At 55.2% G+C, this 17,124-nt stretch overlaps 1 protein-coding gene across 2 annotated transcripts; it reads right to left on the bottom strand.

Annotated features, from left to right (window-relative positions):
* Positions 1-6,934: 6,934 nt before the first annotated feature.
* On the bottom strand, positions 6,935-14,772 carry SLC35E4 (solute carrier family 35 member E4). 2 transcript variants are annotated; one of them, XM_064578682.1, is made up of 3 exons: positions 12,219-14,772; positions 7,848-7,907; positions 6,935-7,778 (listed from the first exon to the last, which is right to left on the bottom strand). In XM_064578682.1, the coding sequence occupies exons 1-3, from the start codon at positions 12,829-12,831 to the stop codon at positions 7,474-7,476; spliced, it is 978 nt and encodes a 325-aa protein (XP_064434752.1). In that variant the 5' UTR covers positions 12,832-14,772; the 3' UTR covers positions 6,935-7,473. The 2 variants fall into 2 exon arrangements, with proteins under 2 accessions (XP_064434752.1, XP_045743270.1); XM_045887314.3 differs by having other exon boundaries at positions 6,935-7,907; positions 12,219-14,768.
* Positions 14,773-17,124: the final 2,352 nt, after the last annotated feature.

Raw genomic sequence — 17,124 nt, 5'->3', positions numbered from 1 at the left:
CCAGAGAAAATTCTTGCTTATAAGGATTCATGTGATTAGATTAGGCCTGCCCAATAATCCAAATAATCCTGATTTTAAAGTCCATAACCTCAGGGGCACCTGGGTAGCTCAGTCTTTGGGAGTCTGCCTTCGGCTCAGGTCATGATCCTAGGGTCCTGGGATCGAGCCCCGCATCAGGCTCCCTGCTCTTCGGGAAGCCTACTTCTCCCTCTCCCACTCCCCCTGCTTGTGCTTCTTGTGCTCGCTCTCAAATAAATAAAATCTTTAAAAATAAAAAAAATTTTTAAATTAAATAAAAGCTACACAGCTGAATTTTGTGTTTTGAAAGGGCCATGGTTCCTGGCACCTGGGTGGCTCAGTCAGTTAAGCTTCTGCCTTTGGCTCTGGTCGTAATCCTGGGGTCCTGGGATCAAGTCCCGAATCGGGCTCCCTTCTCTGTGGGGAGCCTGCTTCTCCCTCTGCCTGCCTCTCACTCTCAATCTCTGTCTCTCATGAATAAATAAATAAAATCTTCAAAAAAAAAAGTCTTTAAAAGGGCCATAGTTCCAACGTCAGTTCAATTTTCAAAACTTTGGCAATGTATTTTAGATCTGTCCTAAGTCTGTGCCACCCAGGGGGCAGGCAGAAATGGGTGGTCTACCTAGTTTAGTTCTGAAAGTCATTGGACTACTGTTTAGAGTCAGATCCATGCATGGAGCCTAGCAGCTTGTATGCAACTTTATAGGATCCATTTCTCCAGCTCCCCCCTCTCCGTGATCTCCCCCACATTTTCGAGTGTTCAAGGCCACCCATTCCCAGGTCCTCCAGCTGGAAATCAGGGCTTTTGGTCTCCCTGCTCTGCTGCACACATTCTGCGACTGGGTCTGCTCTGGAGCCAAGTGACAGGATGAAGAGAGAAAAGGCATTAGGAATTCCATCCCCTGCCCCACACTCCCTCCCTCCATACACTCTTTTCAGGCCACAGTTCTTTTGGTCTGAGAGGATTCCCCTCAGAATTTTAGGTGATTTCCCAGCTGCCATTGCCATTGACTTTGCTGCTGCCCTGAGTTTTAACTTGAGCATGAGGTTTGCCTGCAGGCAGGGCAAAAGAAGAGAAAAGGGGAAAAAAAAAAAAAAAAGATTTCCCTTACTTTGTCCTTAAGGGGCCCTCCTTTCTACTCCTCAGACCAGGAAGACAGGGCTTCTTGGAGTTTTTTCTTCCATGCCCAGTGCACAGTTCCAGGAGGCACACTTTGAGACCAGGCCAGGAGATACAGGAACAAAAAAACAAAACAGGAAGCTCACCGCCAGATTGTTTATACTTCAAGTTCTGATTCCCTTCCCCAAACCACCTGCTACCATTTCGTTTTCCGAGTCCTCAGAGAGCTGCTCCATTCGGTCCAGCGTTTTTAGTTGCATTTGGGGGAAGGACAGATGATGCTTACTCTATCTTACTCAGAACTGGAACCCCAAGAAATTTATTTTTAAAGATACATGCCCGTTTGTGGAAAAAGGAAAACAAATATGGTCCATCTACAAGACTATCTTGATAACCAAGTCAATATTTTGGTATAGTGGTCTATTTCCTTTCATGCACTTTTTTTCATAGTTGAAATCTAATTTTGGATCCTCCTTTTTAAAATTATTCTTTTTAATTTTCTGAATTGGTTGTGGTAGGATCAAGATTTCATATACTAAGTGGAAGAGGCTGAGATTGAGGGCTCTTGAGAGGGTCCCCTTTTCCCAAATAGTTCACTCTGTTCCTTCAGACTCGGTAGCCCTTTACTCAAACAACCTAGGCAAAGGTCATATTGGAGCTTTACCATAATCCTGTAACAGGGAAGAATGAAATGATTCTCACAGCCCAACCTCCTGGCTTGGAGCAGGGATTCCAGGTCTCTGTGATTTTATGAACCTTTAACTTTCCCACTTTAAAAGTCCAGAATTTCTTTCTTTATGATAAATGAAAAAATTCAATTTGGTTTAAGAAGTTTCTGTGAAGTTCATAATACCCTGTCAGAGAAATAGTGACACGCTAGTGGCCCTGGGGATTTCCCTGAACAACCTCTGTAAAAAGGGTGATCTCATTACAGACCCCAAGGACAGGTAGCTCTTGACCCTGCTTACCTGTATCCTGGGATGTTACATCCAAATGCCCTAAGAATCCATCCACCTTCACCTCTGGATTTAGGATCTGTATCACTTAAGAAGCCTGAAAGAGAGTCAAAAGGTGGATTTTCATCCTGCCTTGCGACTTCAGGCAGACCCTGGAATTTTTCTGGAATTCTGCCGATTCCGTAAAATGGGAGTCACAGTGGCATCTGTGGTGACCCTAAGGATGTGTCCCACAGACCTCCAATTACAGAAAGTAAAACTGACCAACGGCAGTGTGAAATCTATCACCATGTTTATGCTGAGGCTAGACTTCCCTGAGCACAGCAGGGATACTAAGGCAGACCCATTCCTGGGAGACGTGGGGCTCTTCTGGTTGCCTTCTTTGCCTCAAGAGCTCTGATGGCCATGCTGAACCTTCCTTAGACCGCAGCATGGTCAGAAATGTGTCCACCCAACCTTCCTCCCCTCTCTCCACTCAGAGTCTTACATCATGGTCTGACAGGTCTCCTAGCCTTCCCAGCTCCCTTCCCATTTTCTCTCACAGACGTTTGCCCTCATAAAACCCTTGCACTTTTCTTTCCACCTTGGTGTCTGCTTCTCAGAGGACCCGGAGTAAATCACCATCCTGCCCACCTCTCAGAGGTGCCAGGAGACACCCCAAAGCAGAAAGCTTTCAACATCTGTAAAAGCCTCTTGCCGCAAATGTTTCTAGACTTCCCCGTGGCAAAACATTTGTAATGCTTTTCCCTGAAGACAAAAAAAAATGTTTTGCTGCCTGAGCTGGGAGATACCCGCCTGGCAACTTCTGTGGCAGACACTCCCTATGAACCTGGGCCAGCCCATACATACCTCTATAACTTCACACCCTGGCTCTGTTCTCTAGAGCAGAGGTCGGAGCAGGAAATGGCAGAATCCCCAAAATTCGCAGATAAAGCCCTAGCCCTGCTGTTCCCCCTTTGCATCAGATTTTTGCTATGGTCTGAATATTTGAAATTCATATGTTGAAAACCTAATGCCCAAGATGATGGTATTCGGAGGTAGGGGCTTTGGGGGGTCATGAGGTCATGAGAGTGTACCCATCATGAATGGGATTCATGTCCTTGTAAAAGAGGCCCCAGAGAGCTAGTTGCCCCATCTGCCGTGTAAGAATACAAAAAAGTGACCCAGAAGAGGCCCCGCACCCAACTGTGCTGGGACCCTGACCTCAGACATCCAGCCTCCAGCACTGTGAGAAATAAATTTCTGTTTATAAGCCACCCAGCCTGTGGCATCTTGTTACAGCAGCCTGAACAGATGAAGCGAATCATCTTGGTTCTTCCTCCTCTTTGGGCTTCAGTTGCCTCATACGTATGACAAGGATTGAACTAGATTTGTGGCTTTCAAACAGGGTTCATGGGAAATTTGGCAGAGGTGTCTCAGGGGTAAGGGGTTTCCTCATTCAGCTAAGGTGCCTCAGCTTTGGCTTGTTTGATATTGGGCTCCAGCATAAGATGCACAGACAGGGTTCTTACGCCAAAGAAAATTTACGTACAAAGAGCAATGCCCCGTCGAGGCAGCAGGCACTGCTGCACCAGAATCTACCCAGCTGGGATGCTGGCAGTGCTTAGAGAAGGAGGGAGGGGCACATGATGAGTGGGCAGAAGGATGACTAGATACTGGAAGGTTCCATCAGGCACAGGGAGCAGGGGTAGCCTCATCTAGCTGGAAGAATCACGGGGAGTGGGCTTGGAGATAGCAGAGCATCCAGGGCTTTAAATACCAGACCAAGGAGCCCAGGCCTTCTCCTGTCTGTGAGTGGGGAGCAAAGAAAGCGGCCTCCACTTGCCACTTGCCAAGTGCCCACTGTGGGCAGGATCCTATAGTACTGTATCCGGGAGGACACAGAGGTGCAGCCAACAAAATCCCATCTGGAGCAGGAGACTCCCGGACTCATTCCCCGTGGCCCCAAGCTGTGTCCTCCTCAATCTCTCACTCAACAAACACTCACTGATGTGGTAGCCAGCCTGAGCTGACCTCAAAGATCCCCTCTTCTTGGTATTCATGTCCTTAGGGTAGCCAAGGTGGGAGGGCCCATACTGGATAGGGTTGACCTAAGATATCAGAGAAATGACAGTATTAGAGTTAAATAATAAATGAAGATATTAGAGAAATGAGTGTGACTTTTGAAATTGGGTCACAAAGGATATTATGGCTTTTTGCTCTCTTTATCACTCATTTTGAGAGAAGCCAACTACCATGTCTTAAGGACACTGTGGAGAGGCCCACGTGGCAAGGAAGCGAGGCCTCCTGCCAACAGCCGTGTGGATGACTCATCTTGGAAGTGGACCCTCCCGCCCCAGTCAAGCCTTCAGCCCGCAGCCCTGGGCGACATCCAGAACTATTCCACTAAGCCACTCCCAAATACCCAATCCACAGAAACTGTCAGATAATTCATGTGTGTTGCTTTAAGCCGTAATGTTTGGGGATAATTTGTTACCCCAAATCTATACAGCTGATGGTACTCTGCACTGTGCCCACAACACTGTCCCCACTGTCCTCTGGACCACAATACCTCTTCCCTGATCTCTCTACCTCCTGTCAATTTCCCCTTCCATTTCCCCTCCACATAGGATCCAGACCAAACTAAAGGGCCACTCTCAAGAAATGTGTGTTCAACATCATGGCTCTTGCCTGCTCAAAGCCTCTCCCATGGCTCTCCATTGTATAGTATGTTCTTTCCAGGAAGTACTGGCAAGTGAGCTGGGGCAGTGCGATGGTGGAGTTTCTGGCATCCCTGAGCTGATTTGGGAACAGAGCAGAGAGGAAGAAGAGCCCTTGTTTGCTCTGGCCCCTGGAATGACAATCCAAGGGCCCCCTGGGGTGGCTGGGAAGGGGCCCCCTCGCAGCTGGGGCTGAGACAAGGCAGGGGCTTTGTTCTGAATCCACAATGGCAGGATGCCCAGCACAGACCCAGATCCCCAGCTTCCTCCAAAGCAGGGCAAGGGGGTGGGAGCTGGGGCAGCCCTCCCACTGTGCTCTAAGAGCAAGCCCCCAGGGTGGGGGGCGGGGGAAGGGGCTCACCGTGCAGTGGAAGGTTGGGGGGGAGGGAAGTGGCTAGTATGAAAAGCCTTGGGAAGGAACTAGGAATTCTGTTAGTTCTGTTGTGAGTCAGTCTGCTAACATTTCTTGAGGACCTATTAGGTTTCAGGCACTATTGCTAAGCACTTGCCACACATTAGCCCACTGCAGCCCCCTCCCCAAGCTAGCCAGGGTTCCGTTCTACTGCTGCCCCCACTTAACACACAGAGGCACAGGAGGAGAAGGCCGTTGCCTGGAGTCACACAGCTTAGACAACGCCAGAGCTGGGGTTTGGACCCAGGTCTGACCCCTGTTCTTGACTAGTATTCTCTTCTACCTACTCTGTCCATAGCAGGCCCCGTGCTGGTGCTGGGGAGACAGTGGTGAGCAGGACAGCTGTCTTGGCCCTTGCCAGAGGCCAGGCTGGTGGGGAAGAGAAGTGATACACTAGTTCTGACAGTGGGATGTGCTCAGTGCCCAGCCTGAGTGCAAGGAACTGGGGTGACCTTTAGCTGTGGCTCTCGACTCTGCTTTGCATGGAGCAGGGCAGAGGTAGGGGTAGGAAAGAGCTTCCCAAGGAAGGTGACATCTGTTCTCCTGAGGACAAGGCTTCCCTGCAGGGACTGGGTACAAAGATTGAGGCCTGGAGAGGTGGAGCGACTTGCCTGAGGCAATCAACTCGTAAGAGGGAGAGCCTAGAGGGGCAGTGGCCTGTGATGGAAATCACCCACCAAGCCCTTCCTACCGGTTATTCCAGCAATCCTTACTGCCCACTCCCAATGACACTGTGACACCAAGAGAGACCAAACAGGTCACACTGTGAGAAAGGGGGCCAGGATACAAACCCGGGTTTTCTGATAGGGAGGGCTTTAAACATGACCTTGAGGGAATCTCCTCAATGCTGGAGAGTCCTGAGTCTGGTGACAAGCCAGCCCCAAGGTCAAGCACAGCTCCGATTCACCCCTGCCCTCTGCCCCCACAACCACCAAGGGCTGGCTCTGATCTGATAGGGTTTGGGGGCTGGGGTAGGCTCACCCTTCAGCCAAGCATTCCATGGGGTTCCAGGAGCCACAGTGAGGGTGCTGCAGGGAGGCTCCTACTCTGGCAGGGGGACTCCCTGGAAAGAGAAAGGGTCCTGAATACTGGTGCGGCTCTGCCCACCCAAAGACATCTAATCTGTCTTGTCTGGCCAAGCCTCAGAGTGGAGGCTGGAAATGCCCAGGCTGCACAGGGACAGGGCTGGGCCAGCGGCATCTCTGAGTCACGGGCAGGGTGGGTAGTGAGTGACTCAGCCTGGGCCCACTTCCCCTTCAAAAGGCCAGCCTAGATGGAGGCCAGGGCCAGGAAACTCTGCGCCTGTCCTTCCTGGGCCAGGTGCCTGAAAGAAGTCGGTGAGGATGGAAGGTGGAGCCCAAGGAGAGAAGCGAGACAGGAACCTGGTGAGGCCGCAGGGGCCAGATCCTGATGGTCTTGTGGTCTGGGGCAGTTAGTTCTGACTTTGTCCCAGGAGCAGTATAGAGCCCCAGAAGGTGTGTGTTTTAGAAAGAACCTTCGGGGGCTATGTGGAAGGTGGAGTAGAGAAGCCAGAGCAGAGCAGGGAGGAAGCCATTGCCACCATGCAGAATGTGAGCAATGGTGGCCTGGCCAGTTAGAGAAGGGGACCCAGACAGGCCATGATGGGTAAGGGAGGATGTCCTCATTTCTGGGTGGGCAGCTAGCAGCCAGTGGGCCCAGAGCTCTCCCTATATCTCCTCGGCTGTCACTCTGAGGAATGACACAGGTATACAAGCAAAAATAGTTTATTTGAGGATGGAAGACCCAAAATTGGGGGGCCCAGGGGTGAGGCTACAGCAGCTGCCTAGAGTTGGCACAGATGACCCCAATCCCCAGGGGATCCCAGCAACAAAGAAGCCTTTCCCTGGGCCCCCTAGCTGCCTCCCCCACTTCCTGGAGGAAGGATTGTGCAATCGCCAAGAATCATCATCGTCGTCATCAGAACATGGTGAGGTTTTCAAAGTTTGGCCAGCAATTTTTGGAGATTGATGCTCATCCTAACAATCAGTCCAAGAAGCACAGTGCCTGTGCTAGGTCTAGACCCACCATCCAGTGGTGAGTGAGGTCTGTGGTTAGAGGCAGGCAAGGGACAGGAGGTGGTTCTCTCCAGGAATCCCCATTCCAGCCTCCAAGGTGGCCCTTCCAGAAGGCCCCTCTCTTTCTCCCATGGCCCCAGTGGCTGCCTGCTCTCTGCTTTTCCCATGGCCACTGGCCAAGGTTGGATTCAGGCTGGGGCTGTCCCAGAGAGCCCAAGTGTTCCCCTAGGTCTCAAAGACCTTTGCCAGTCCGACCCCTCCTCCAGAAGCCCCGGCGGGCAGCCCAGGAGGCCACGAGCTCGCAGTTGTGGTAAAGGAACATTCCTGAAAGGGTGAGTGCAATGCCCACATAGCTGAGGGCACTGAGGTGGCTGCCAAACAGGAGTCGGGACAGGACGAGGTTGCCCACAACAGTGAGGTTGCCCAGGACGTGGACGGTGAGGGCGGAGGTGAGAGCCAGCAGGGAGAAGCTGGCCAAGTTGTAGAGCACGGACAGCAGGCAGCTGAGCAGGATGCAGGCCCAGAGCTGGGAGCTGGCGGGGGCGGGCGGCGGGGCCACACCGGCCTCCAGCACCAGGGCCGCACCCGCCAGCAGGCAGAAGCTGGGCAGCGAGGTGGCATACAGCAGGGTCACCGCGTCCAGACTCTCCTCCTGCAACAGGGCACCTGCAAGCAGGACGGCAGCCATCAGCACCCCGAGGGAGACGACCCCCACCCCACTGGCCGACCTGGCAGGGGCTCGGGGGCCCATCACCCCGGAAGCCTGGCCCAGTCCCTCAGGCAGAATTAGTGGCTCCTGCTCTGTAACATGACAGTCAAGAATCCAGGCACACCACCTAGCCTGCGACCTGCGTCCGCTCCTGACCGGCTATGACCTGGCACTTACCCTCCGTATCACCTGCAGAATTGGGTGATAACACCTCATTCGCAGCGTTGTTGTAAATATTAAAATAGATGACACTTATCAAGACTTTGTAAGGTAAGTACTCACTAAATGTAAAAAGGTAAATAAATAAGTCTGTTATCATCCACTTCAAACTGCCTTCCGCAGCCTCAAACAATAAGCTGCTTGTGATAGCCAAACGATCAATAAACATGAAATGTGGCTCAAAAAAAAAACCAAAAAACAAAAAGTCTTCGGGGGCTCCCCAGGCCCCGGAGAAAAATATCCTAGGTTCTTAACCAGCTTGGAAGGCCCTGTGCCAAGTGACCCTGATCCACCTTTCTTGATTTCAGTCCTTACCCACCCACCCACTACCCCACACTGCAGTGCCCACCACCATAGCAACAGACGGGCCAACAGAAGGTCCCAGCTCTGCCACCTCCTAGCAAAAAAAAAAAAAAAAAGAGTTTTACAATAATAAATTGGAGTCAAGTGGCGAGTTCATTCATTGCTTCATTCACTTATGACCCTGGGATGACGGGAAGACAACAAGAAAGTCATTGTTTGCACTTGGCTGTCACTCACTGTTCATAACTGATCATCAGCATCTTTTGCTACCAACACTAAGGCTTGTCGAGATGAATCCAGGACGAAGAGGAAAGCTTTTAGTTTTGCAAGGAAAGAGAGGATCCTACCAGCTTGCATATGTGTGAATGTGTGCGTGTGTCTGTGTGTGTGTGTGTGTGTGAGTCTATGCTTATACATGTTACCACCCAGCTGTTCACAAAGGAAGCAGTGCCCATCATCAAAGTCAGACACCGCTCGGGTCAAATGACAGTGTGTGCACGCTGGTGACGATGTTCTGGGGCCTTCTCCTAGCTTTAGTGGAGAGAGATGAGTAACCGATGGAGGCCCCCTCCCAGGGCTCTGGGAGCCTCTGTGCATTTTCTGACACACGCTTTCCAAAGAGCCACAGGGGTGCTTACTCATAGGCCAGAATAGGAAAACCGTATTTCTCTCTCAATTTCATTTTGATGTTTTGGCTTTGTTCTCTAGGCAACAGTCCCTCCAGCTCAAGCATTTCTAGAAATGAACAGATAATTGGAATGCTTCCTGCTCCTTCACTCCAAATTTAGCACTATTACAAGCGGCGTGTGGCTTGTACGTTAAAGGTCCCATCATTGGAAGGTGTTTAGGTGAACTTCACTGCCTCTAAGGTGACCCTTCCAGAAGGCCCCTCTCTCTCTCCCATGGCCCCAGTGGCTGCCGTGAGGTAGCCAGGCAGGAAGGTCCTAACCTCCCCACCACCCCCAGCCCCTTGTGCCCATTCTGCATCCCGACCCAGCCCTCTGCCTGCCCTCCGTGCAGCCCAGGGAAAGAGCAGTGATCCTCTGCCTCAGGCCACTCGCCCCACTCAGGGCCCCCAAATGCCAGCCTATGGTCCTGCCTCCTTAATGACCCCTCCCCGGCTAGCCCCACCAAACCCTCCATTTCAACCTCTCCTTCTCTAAAGGCAATTTTGTTTCAGCATCTGAACACACCTAGGCTTCCGCCACAGACAGACAAACGTTCTCTAGACCCTCTGTTCCTATGGCTGCTGGCTTAGCCCATCTTTGCTCTGTCACCAGCTGTGTGATATCACACAAGTCACTCTAGGTCTCATCTCCTCGTGTGTAACAACACCGCCCTCACAGGAGCGTGCGAGGTGCTGAGCTCAGGGTCTGGTGCCCGGCAGTGACTGCTCGCCACGGCAGCTGTCATGATCCCCCACGCTGCTCCTGCCGGCTGCCACCCGGGCCCTGGCAAGGCGTGCCTCCCACTCCCAGAATGCTCTCTCCTCTGGTCTCCCCAGGAAGAAGAAAACTGGCCCCGACCACACCTGTGCCCACCTTGGCTCTAGAACTTTTCTTCTGCCCTTGTAGTCTCTGCCTCTGAGTGCATCTCCCCACCAGCCTGAGAACTCAGGCAGGGATCAGGTCAGGCTGCTCTCTGATGCAGGTGGGTACAGCTGAAAGCAAGTTCAGCAAGCTGGCACCCCTCTTCCCAGCCTCTCTGGGAGCGTAGCCCCACCCTGGGCCTGCAAGTGGCCCAGATAGGAAGGAAGAGACTGGCCCTGCCCATGGCTGCCTGGGTGCTCCTCTTCCTGGACTCTTACCCTTACTCCATGCAGTCTGCTCTCAGCCTACCATTTACACTCTAGTCTGAATCTGGAACCCCTGGAAGTAGAAACCTCCTCTTATCCAAAACTCACCTCACTTCCTGGCTCCGGTCTGTTCCTCCCCATCTCTGCCAGGCTCCCATCTCGGTTGGTGGGGCCTCCAGCCTCCTAAGCTCCCTGCTTAGCACCCTGAGCCATGTACCTTAACCAGCCTGCCAATTCTGCTATCAGAGCCATTAATAACCCACCCACTGAAGGAGTACTTGCCTGTGCCAGGCCTCAGGCCAGGTGCTGGGGGACATGGAGATGCCCAAAGCCAGTCCATGCCCTCTCAGCCCTCCTGTCTGATGGGATGCAGACAGGTAACCAAGTATCTACAATACAGGACATCAGAGCTGTGACAGGGGAAACAGAGGGTACTGTGGGAGCCTGGAGGAAGCACCCAACCCACCTTGAGGGCCAGGCGGTTGACACTCGGGAGAGAAGGAGGAAGCTGGCAGAAGCCAAGAAACAGATCAATGCCAGGCACCTGCTGTTTCGCGCCTGAGGGCTGGGTGAGAAGCAGGTGTGCTGTGGGCCTGAAGGCTGGGGTCTTCCCAGCCCTGTGACCCTGCTGGGGTGGGGTGAGGTGGGGTGGGGGTCGGGGGGAAAGAGGTCAGGTTTCCCACTACCGCCTCATGCCCAGAGCTCAGGCCCAAGCTCAGTCACCAGCTCTCATGTAACCCAAGGGCAAAAATAGCACGGAGCTTTGACCATGCCTCAGGGCCCAGGAGGATGGGGAAGATGCCAGGGCAGGGCTGAGCTCTGACATCTACCTTCCCTTGCCTGCAGGCTGCCCCCAACCCCAGCCTAGCACCCTTGAAGACCCCTCCTCATTCTCCCAGGCCTAGGTCACAGATCTCAGAGCTGGAAGGGGGAGAGAGCACGGGGCCCCTGGGACTCCATCAACTCCAACCCTCCTCCTCTGAACAGATAGGGAGACTGAGGCCCAGATAAGACCCAGATCTGCCCAAGGTTGACCAGCAAGTATGAGCAAACACGTGGTTGGATCCCAGGCCTCCCCACCCCAAGTGGGCACCCTGCCTTCCCCCACATCTCCCTTAGGTTGAGGCAGAGAGAGGGTGGGGACAGTGACTCAGATGCCCCTTGAGGAGACAGAGGGGAAGGCATCCTCTACCCTCAGACCCAGTGATTTAGCAGGGTCTAGGCCTGGAGCCTCCACCTCACCTTCTGCCCAGGGCCCCCTGTCTCCTTTCTTCAGAAGTGAGGTCACCTGGGACAAATCATGAACCTCTAGGTCTCAGTTCCATGGGCTATCAAATGAGAATGAAGGTGGTGGTTGCCATGGCGATTCAAGGTCAACGCGGAGCATGGGGACTGTTACACTGCAGCTCCCAGTAAACATCAGTCCTTCCCAGACTTAGCCAAACCCCTCAGCTTCCAAATCCCAGCTCAAGGTCTCGCCCTCTTTCCCCTCTCCTGAGTCCCCACTATCAGTTCTCCTTCAGGGTCCACAGCCTTACGCCACATCACTTGGACAGCACGGAGTCCGACTGCCTGGGTTCAGATCTTGCCTCTGCTGCTCACTAGCCACATGACCCTGGGCAAGTCTCTACCTGTCAACGGGGACAACTGAGTGACTTCCTTCATCAGGGCAGTATGGAGATCCAGTGAGATAAAAGGCTTGACAAAACATGAGACACGGATCAATGGCAACTATTATTAAATATCGGCTGGGGTCTAGAGCTAAGTTTGGGGCCTGGAATTCTCTGAGCTGTCGGTCCTTTACCGAGCCTCAGTTACTGCCTCCTCCAAAGTCACGAACCTCAGTTTCTTCATCTGGAAGATGGGATAACAGCCATACCCCTCACAGGGCCATCCAGGCCACACCCCCACCCCAATCCCCACCTTCTCAGCCCGTGACCCAGGCACTCACTCTGCTGGATGGACTTGAGGCCGCGGAGGCAGGTGGCAGCCAGCAGGAAGCCACAGCCAGCGGGCAGTGTCCGGAGCTCCCCGGCCAGGCTGCAGGCGGCGCCCAGGCAGAGTGGGCCCATGGCGGCAAACTGCAGCGGGTGGTGGCGCCGGCCGAGCAGCAGCGCGGACAGGGCCAGCGTGATCAGTGGCGTGGTGGTGGTGGCCAGCTGTGCCAGGTCCAGGGGCACAGCGCTCAGGCCCACGTTGCCACAGGCCATCGAGGTGCCGAAGGTGAGGCTGAGCAGCAGCACTTGGAGGCGAGTGCGGTGGGGCATGGGGCGCTGTGCCCCCCAGCGGCACGCCAAGGCCGCTGCCAGCATGTGTAGCGAGGAGAGCAGCAGGGGCCGTCCGAAGCCGTGCACAGTGAAGATCCACTTGTTGAGGCTTGACATGCTGGCCCCTGCCAGCAGCCACACCAGTGCTGCCACGGCCACCCGGGCCCGGCCAGGCCGCCCGAGGGCCTGGGGGGTGTCGGGCGGCCACTCGGGGGACCCAGCCCCCCGAGCACCACTAGCCACTGCCTCCGCTGAGGTCATCCTGCCGTCATGGTGCTCCAGCGGGCAGCGACACATCCGTACCAGTGGGTCCGGGGCAGGAGGACGGCTCCCCAGTGACCAGCTCTGGGCCACCGAAGAGTCCCACTCTGGGCCAGGCCCAAGCACAGTTCCTCAGACAGGTGAGAGCACTGCTTCTTGTGCTAGGCCTGTGCCAGCCAAGGTCCAGGAGCTATGCGGTGCTCCTGGCTCAGGCAGGGCAGAACCCCGGCCGAGCGGCTGGCATGCCAGGCTGTCCGGTGCTCAAGCCTGGCCTAGTAAGCTGCAGGCACCTCTGCGCGGTCCCACGTGAAGTCTCCACTCTTCTTCCCGCTTTTAAGCCCACTCCACGATTAGATGGAATCCTCGTTCCTTTTCCTCTTCGGTCCAGACCCCGCGACCTACTGCTCGTTCAGGCCGGGCCCAGGCCTGGCAGGGGCGATCCGGGCACCGACTCCCGGTGGTGCCCGGTGGTCGCGGCTCGCTTCCTCCGACAGTGCGCCCAGGCCCAGCGGCTAGCTGACACACCGGCCCGCGTTCAGGCCGATGCTCCGCGACGAGCTCGGCTAGACTAGGCTCCGGCAGGGGCCTGCGCTCCAGCTCCGGCTCCGGCTCCCGGCGGCTCCGGCTCCCGGCGGCTCCGGCTCCCGGCGGCTCGGGCTGCGGCTGCGGCTGCGGCTGCGGCTGCGGCTGCGGCTCCGGCTCCCGCAGCAGCTCCAGCCAGGCTTCAGCCCCGGCCGGCCCCGCGGGCGAGGCCCCGCGCTCTTAGGCCCCGCCTCCACCGCCACCGCCCGCGCCCCACCCGGAAAGTTGAGCTGAGCCCCCAGCACCGCCCCTGGCTAGGCCCCGCCCCCGGAGCCGGGAGGGATGTCTCGCTCCTCCCCCAAGCCGCCCGCTCACGGCCCCTCCTCCATCCGCCTAGCAGTCCCTCCATCAGCAGAGCCCCCCAGCTGGAGTGGCCAGGCTGCCTGTCCCCTCTCCCCTAGCAGTGGGGAATCAGGCCCCTCCACATCCAGCGCCAAGGCAAGCCCCCCGTAGAGACCTATTCAGTGCGGGGACAATGAGGTGCCTTTCTGAGGGAGCCCGATAAAACCCCCAGCCTCACCGGGGACTGCATCTTCAAAGACCCCCACCCAGGGACCCTCATCCCAGGACCAGTCTCGGGGCCACCCGATCTCTGGCCACAGTTATTCCGTGGGACCTCAGCATCCAGACGAGTTGGACCACCGAGCCCCTTAAGGCCCCTCCATAGTCCCTCCCTAACTCCCAGCACTTCCTCCCTCTCCCAGCCCAGGGCCGGCCCCCTCTAGGCAGACACAGGGAAACTGAATCACCAAGGCCACCCACATTTGTGGAAGCGGGGTACCAGCCAGCATCTATCCCTGGCCAGCAGCCTCTGTCCCGTCCCCTGGGCACTCAGAACTGACTCATAGCTGGACTTCCTGGGGTCCACCCTCTGCCCCCAGCCCTAGCAGGACAAAGAGCCCTGGGTGGGCTGGCAGCCAGAGCAGCTGCCACTAAGCCCTTGCCCCTGTCTGGGTCTCTGCTTTCCCATCTAAACGACGGATGCTCTCTTTGCTCAGGGTTGGGGAAACCGCGCATCCCAGAGCAGAACAAGCTGATTCGGATTCCAGGCTGGACACTGGACTCTCTGAGCTCCGGAACCCAAGTGCGCAAGAACCAAGGTGCAATGCCTGGCGCAGGTAGGTGCCCACAGCCAACTGCGAGCCTCTTTCCTGACGTCGGGCTTCCTTCCCTGCGGAAGCTGCCCACCGGAACACGGCTCACCCTTAGCCTGTTGTCTGACCAGCAAGTCCTGAGGACAGCAGCCTGTCGGGAGGAACAAGACCGCAAAGGGTAACCACTTAGCTCGGTCCGCGGCGCCCCCTCGTGGTAAGACTTCGGAATGACAAGTGCCCCTCAAGCCCCATCATAATCACTGGACAAGGATTAGCACCGTCTGTGTCCACCGCACCACCCCCCACCCCCCGCACCCCCAACACCCGCCCCCAGCTTCACCGGAGACCTGCTGAATCAGACGCTCTCTGGTGGGCCCAGGAATCTGCATTTTTACATTTGCCTCTGGTGATTCCGATGCCTGCTGGAGCCTGCAAATAGCTGCTTAATAGTCCAAATTGTAGGCGAAAGGATTTTCAGGTCAAGGACTAAAATAAGGGGGTATTTAGACAGGGTTTCTCCAAGAGGGGTTGTGGGAGAGAAGCTGAGCCAGCCAAGAGGGCAACCTCCCTCCCCCCATACTTCCTGAAGAAGAGGAATCAGTGCCCCCTAAGGGTTATATTCTTTTTGAGATGTCAGTTTTCCAGGAAATTTCCTTTAATTAAAAATAATAATAATAATACTTTAAAAACTAGTAAACACCCTGACTTTCTCAGAGCTGAGCTAGCAGGGAGTGGTAGGCAGTGTTTACAACTCCTCCAAGACTGCCACAAAACAGCTCCTACCTGCCCTGCCTGATAAGGGGTGGGTTAGAGGATTATTCAAGATGAGGCCTGAGTGGGCCATGATGGGATGGAGAGAGCTGCCCACATTGCGGTGGAGGGGGAAGGGAGAGGCTGAGGGCACAGCTCAAAGCAGGGGTTGTGCAGCCTGAGTGCTGGTGGGGGATTCAGACTAGGTCTGTCTGGGTCCAGAGCCCCAGTTTTTAACCTGCCTTGACTTGTAGACAGCAAGACTCTCCATAGGATTTTCCCTTGTGCAAAAATGGGGGCAGGGGGCTCCTTTGCTGTCCTTGGGGTCCATCCAAAAGCCCAGAGCAGCCCACAGCAGGCTAGACACCTGGCCCAGAATCCACAGGCAGGCTGGGCTGGGCAGACCCCCTCTCTAGGCTTTGGGACACAGGCTGAGGAAGTGAGAGGGGGCTGGGGAATTGAACTGGAAGGTGACAGAGTCACTGCTGGGGCCACACTCTGAAGAAGCTGACGGGGGAAAGACACAGAGACTAGTGATCATTGTGGAGTTGATGGAAAGTTGAGCCCCAGCGTCTGCTTCCCTACCACCCTTGGCTGCCCCTGAGTTGGTGGGCTTGATATGAGTAGGATTCAGTAGTTTTCTGCTCCTCAGAGCCAAACACACCCTGACTAAATAGTCCCTTTGGAGGGTAGATAACACCCAGTTTGTGCGCCCTCGAAAGCCCAGTGCAGGGGCATCCCTGTCGTTCATGTCCACCCTCTCTCTCTAGCCTGGTCTAGACCTGCCACTGCCAGTCTCCTCTCTGTGGGAGGGGCCTGTGGCTTCCTCACTTGGTGTCTCCACGACAGGCGAGGAGACAGCGGGGGTTCTGTGGTGGCAAGTACCTCGGGGCTGAGGTCAGTGGGGGAGGGTCTGGACTCGGCCACCTCCAGGCTATGTGACCTGAGGCAAGCCTCAGACCCCTGAGTCTCCACCCTTCTTCAACAGGACTGTAGAAGAACCACAGAGCAGGGAGCAGGTTCTGAATCCTCTGAGAAGTGCCCCTGATGGTGATCAAGGAGGGACAGGTGAACAAGTCCTCTGGGGTTCTGGGCACAGACATTTCACCTTCCAAACAGGCTGTGTCTTCATGTGGCTTTCTGATACTCTGATGTTTGTTTCAATATAAGAATTTTTTAAATCATCTACTTCCCCTCCCTGTCCAGACCCCAAATATGTGAAACCAGAGCTCTAGGAAGAGGTATCTATGTAACACACTGTCTAGCACAGAGGCCCTCTGAGGGCAGGCCCCCCTCTTCCTCACCTTGGTGAGGTGGGGCATGTGAGGTGCCTCCCTGGCCTGAACCCCACTTCCCAGAGGTCAGCCCAGAGTTCAGGGCCCTCCCACTAACAGGCAAGGTCCCTGGCCCCTGGCCGCTGAGGCCTGGGGTGGTACCCTGACTGTGTGTTGGGGAAAAAAAAAAAGCTCTAGGCTCCTGGGCCTCCAGTTACATTTGGGTTCTGTCATGTAATCCCAACAACCATGGAAGCCCCCCAATTTTCAGTGTTTGCGTGGACGAGCCAGGAGGCCACCCCAGGCCAGGCCTGTGTCTCCTCAGCCACGTCCCCTGCCTGACATTGTGGGTGAGTCACACGCCCTTGCTGAGTACCAGTTTCCTTATCTGCAAAGTAGAGATGAAAACAAAAATATCCACAAGCTCAAGAGTTGTGCGAGAAAGCATCCAGCAAGGCTATGTTCCCTAAACAGTAATCAGCGTTGGCATCAGCAGCACTGCTCCTTACCAGCCCCCAGGAGAATGCCGCCACCCCCCCACCCCCCACCTTCCTCTGCGCCCCCAGGGGAGCTCCTCCTCCTCCAGCCCCCTGTACTCAGTCATGAGCTTGAGGCATCAGGACACCAGG

Source organism: Mirounga angustirostris, unplaced genomic scaffold (assembly GCF_029215605.1).
Source record: "Mirounga angustirostris isolate CCGP_5_RB_7025 unplaced genomic scaffold, mMirAng1.0.hap1 SCAF_14, whole genome shotgun sequence".
NCBI lineage: Eukaryota > Metazoa > Chordata > Mammalia > Carnivora > Phocidae > Mirounga > Mirounga angustirostris.
This window is presented reverse-complemented; position numbering and strand designations above follow the sequence as displayed.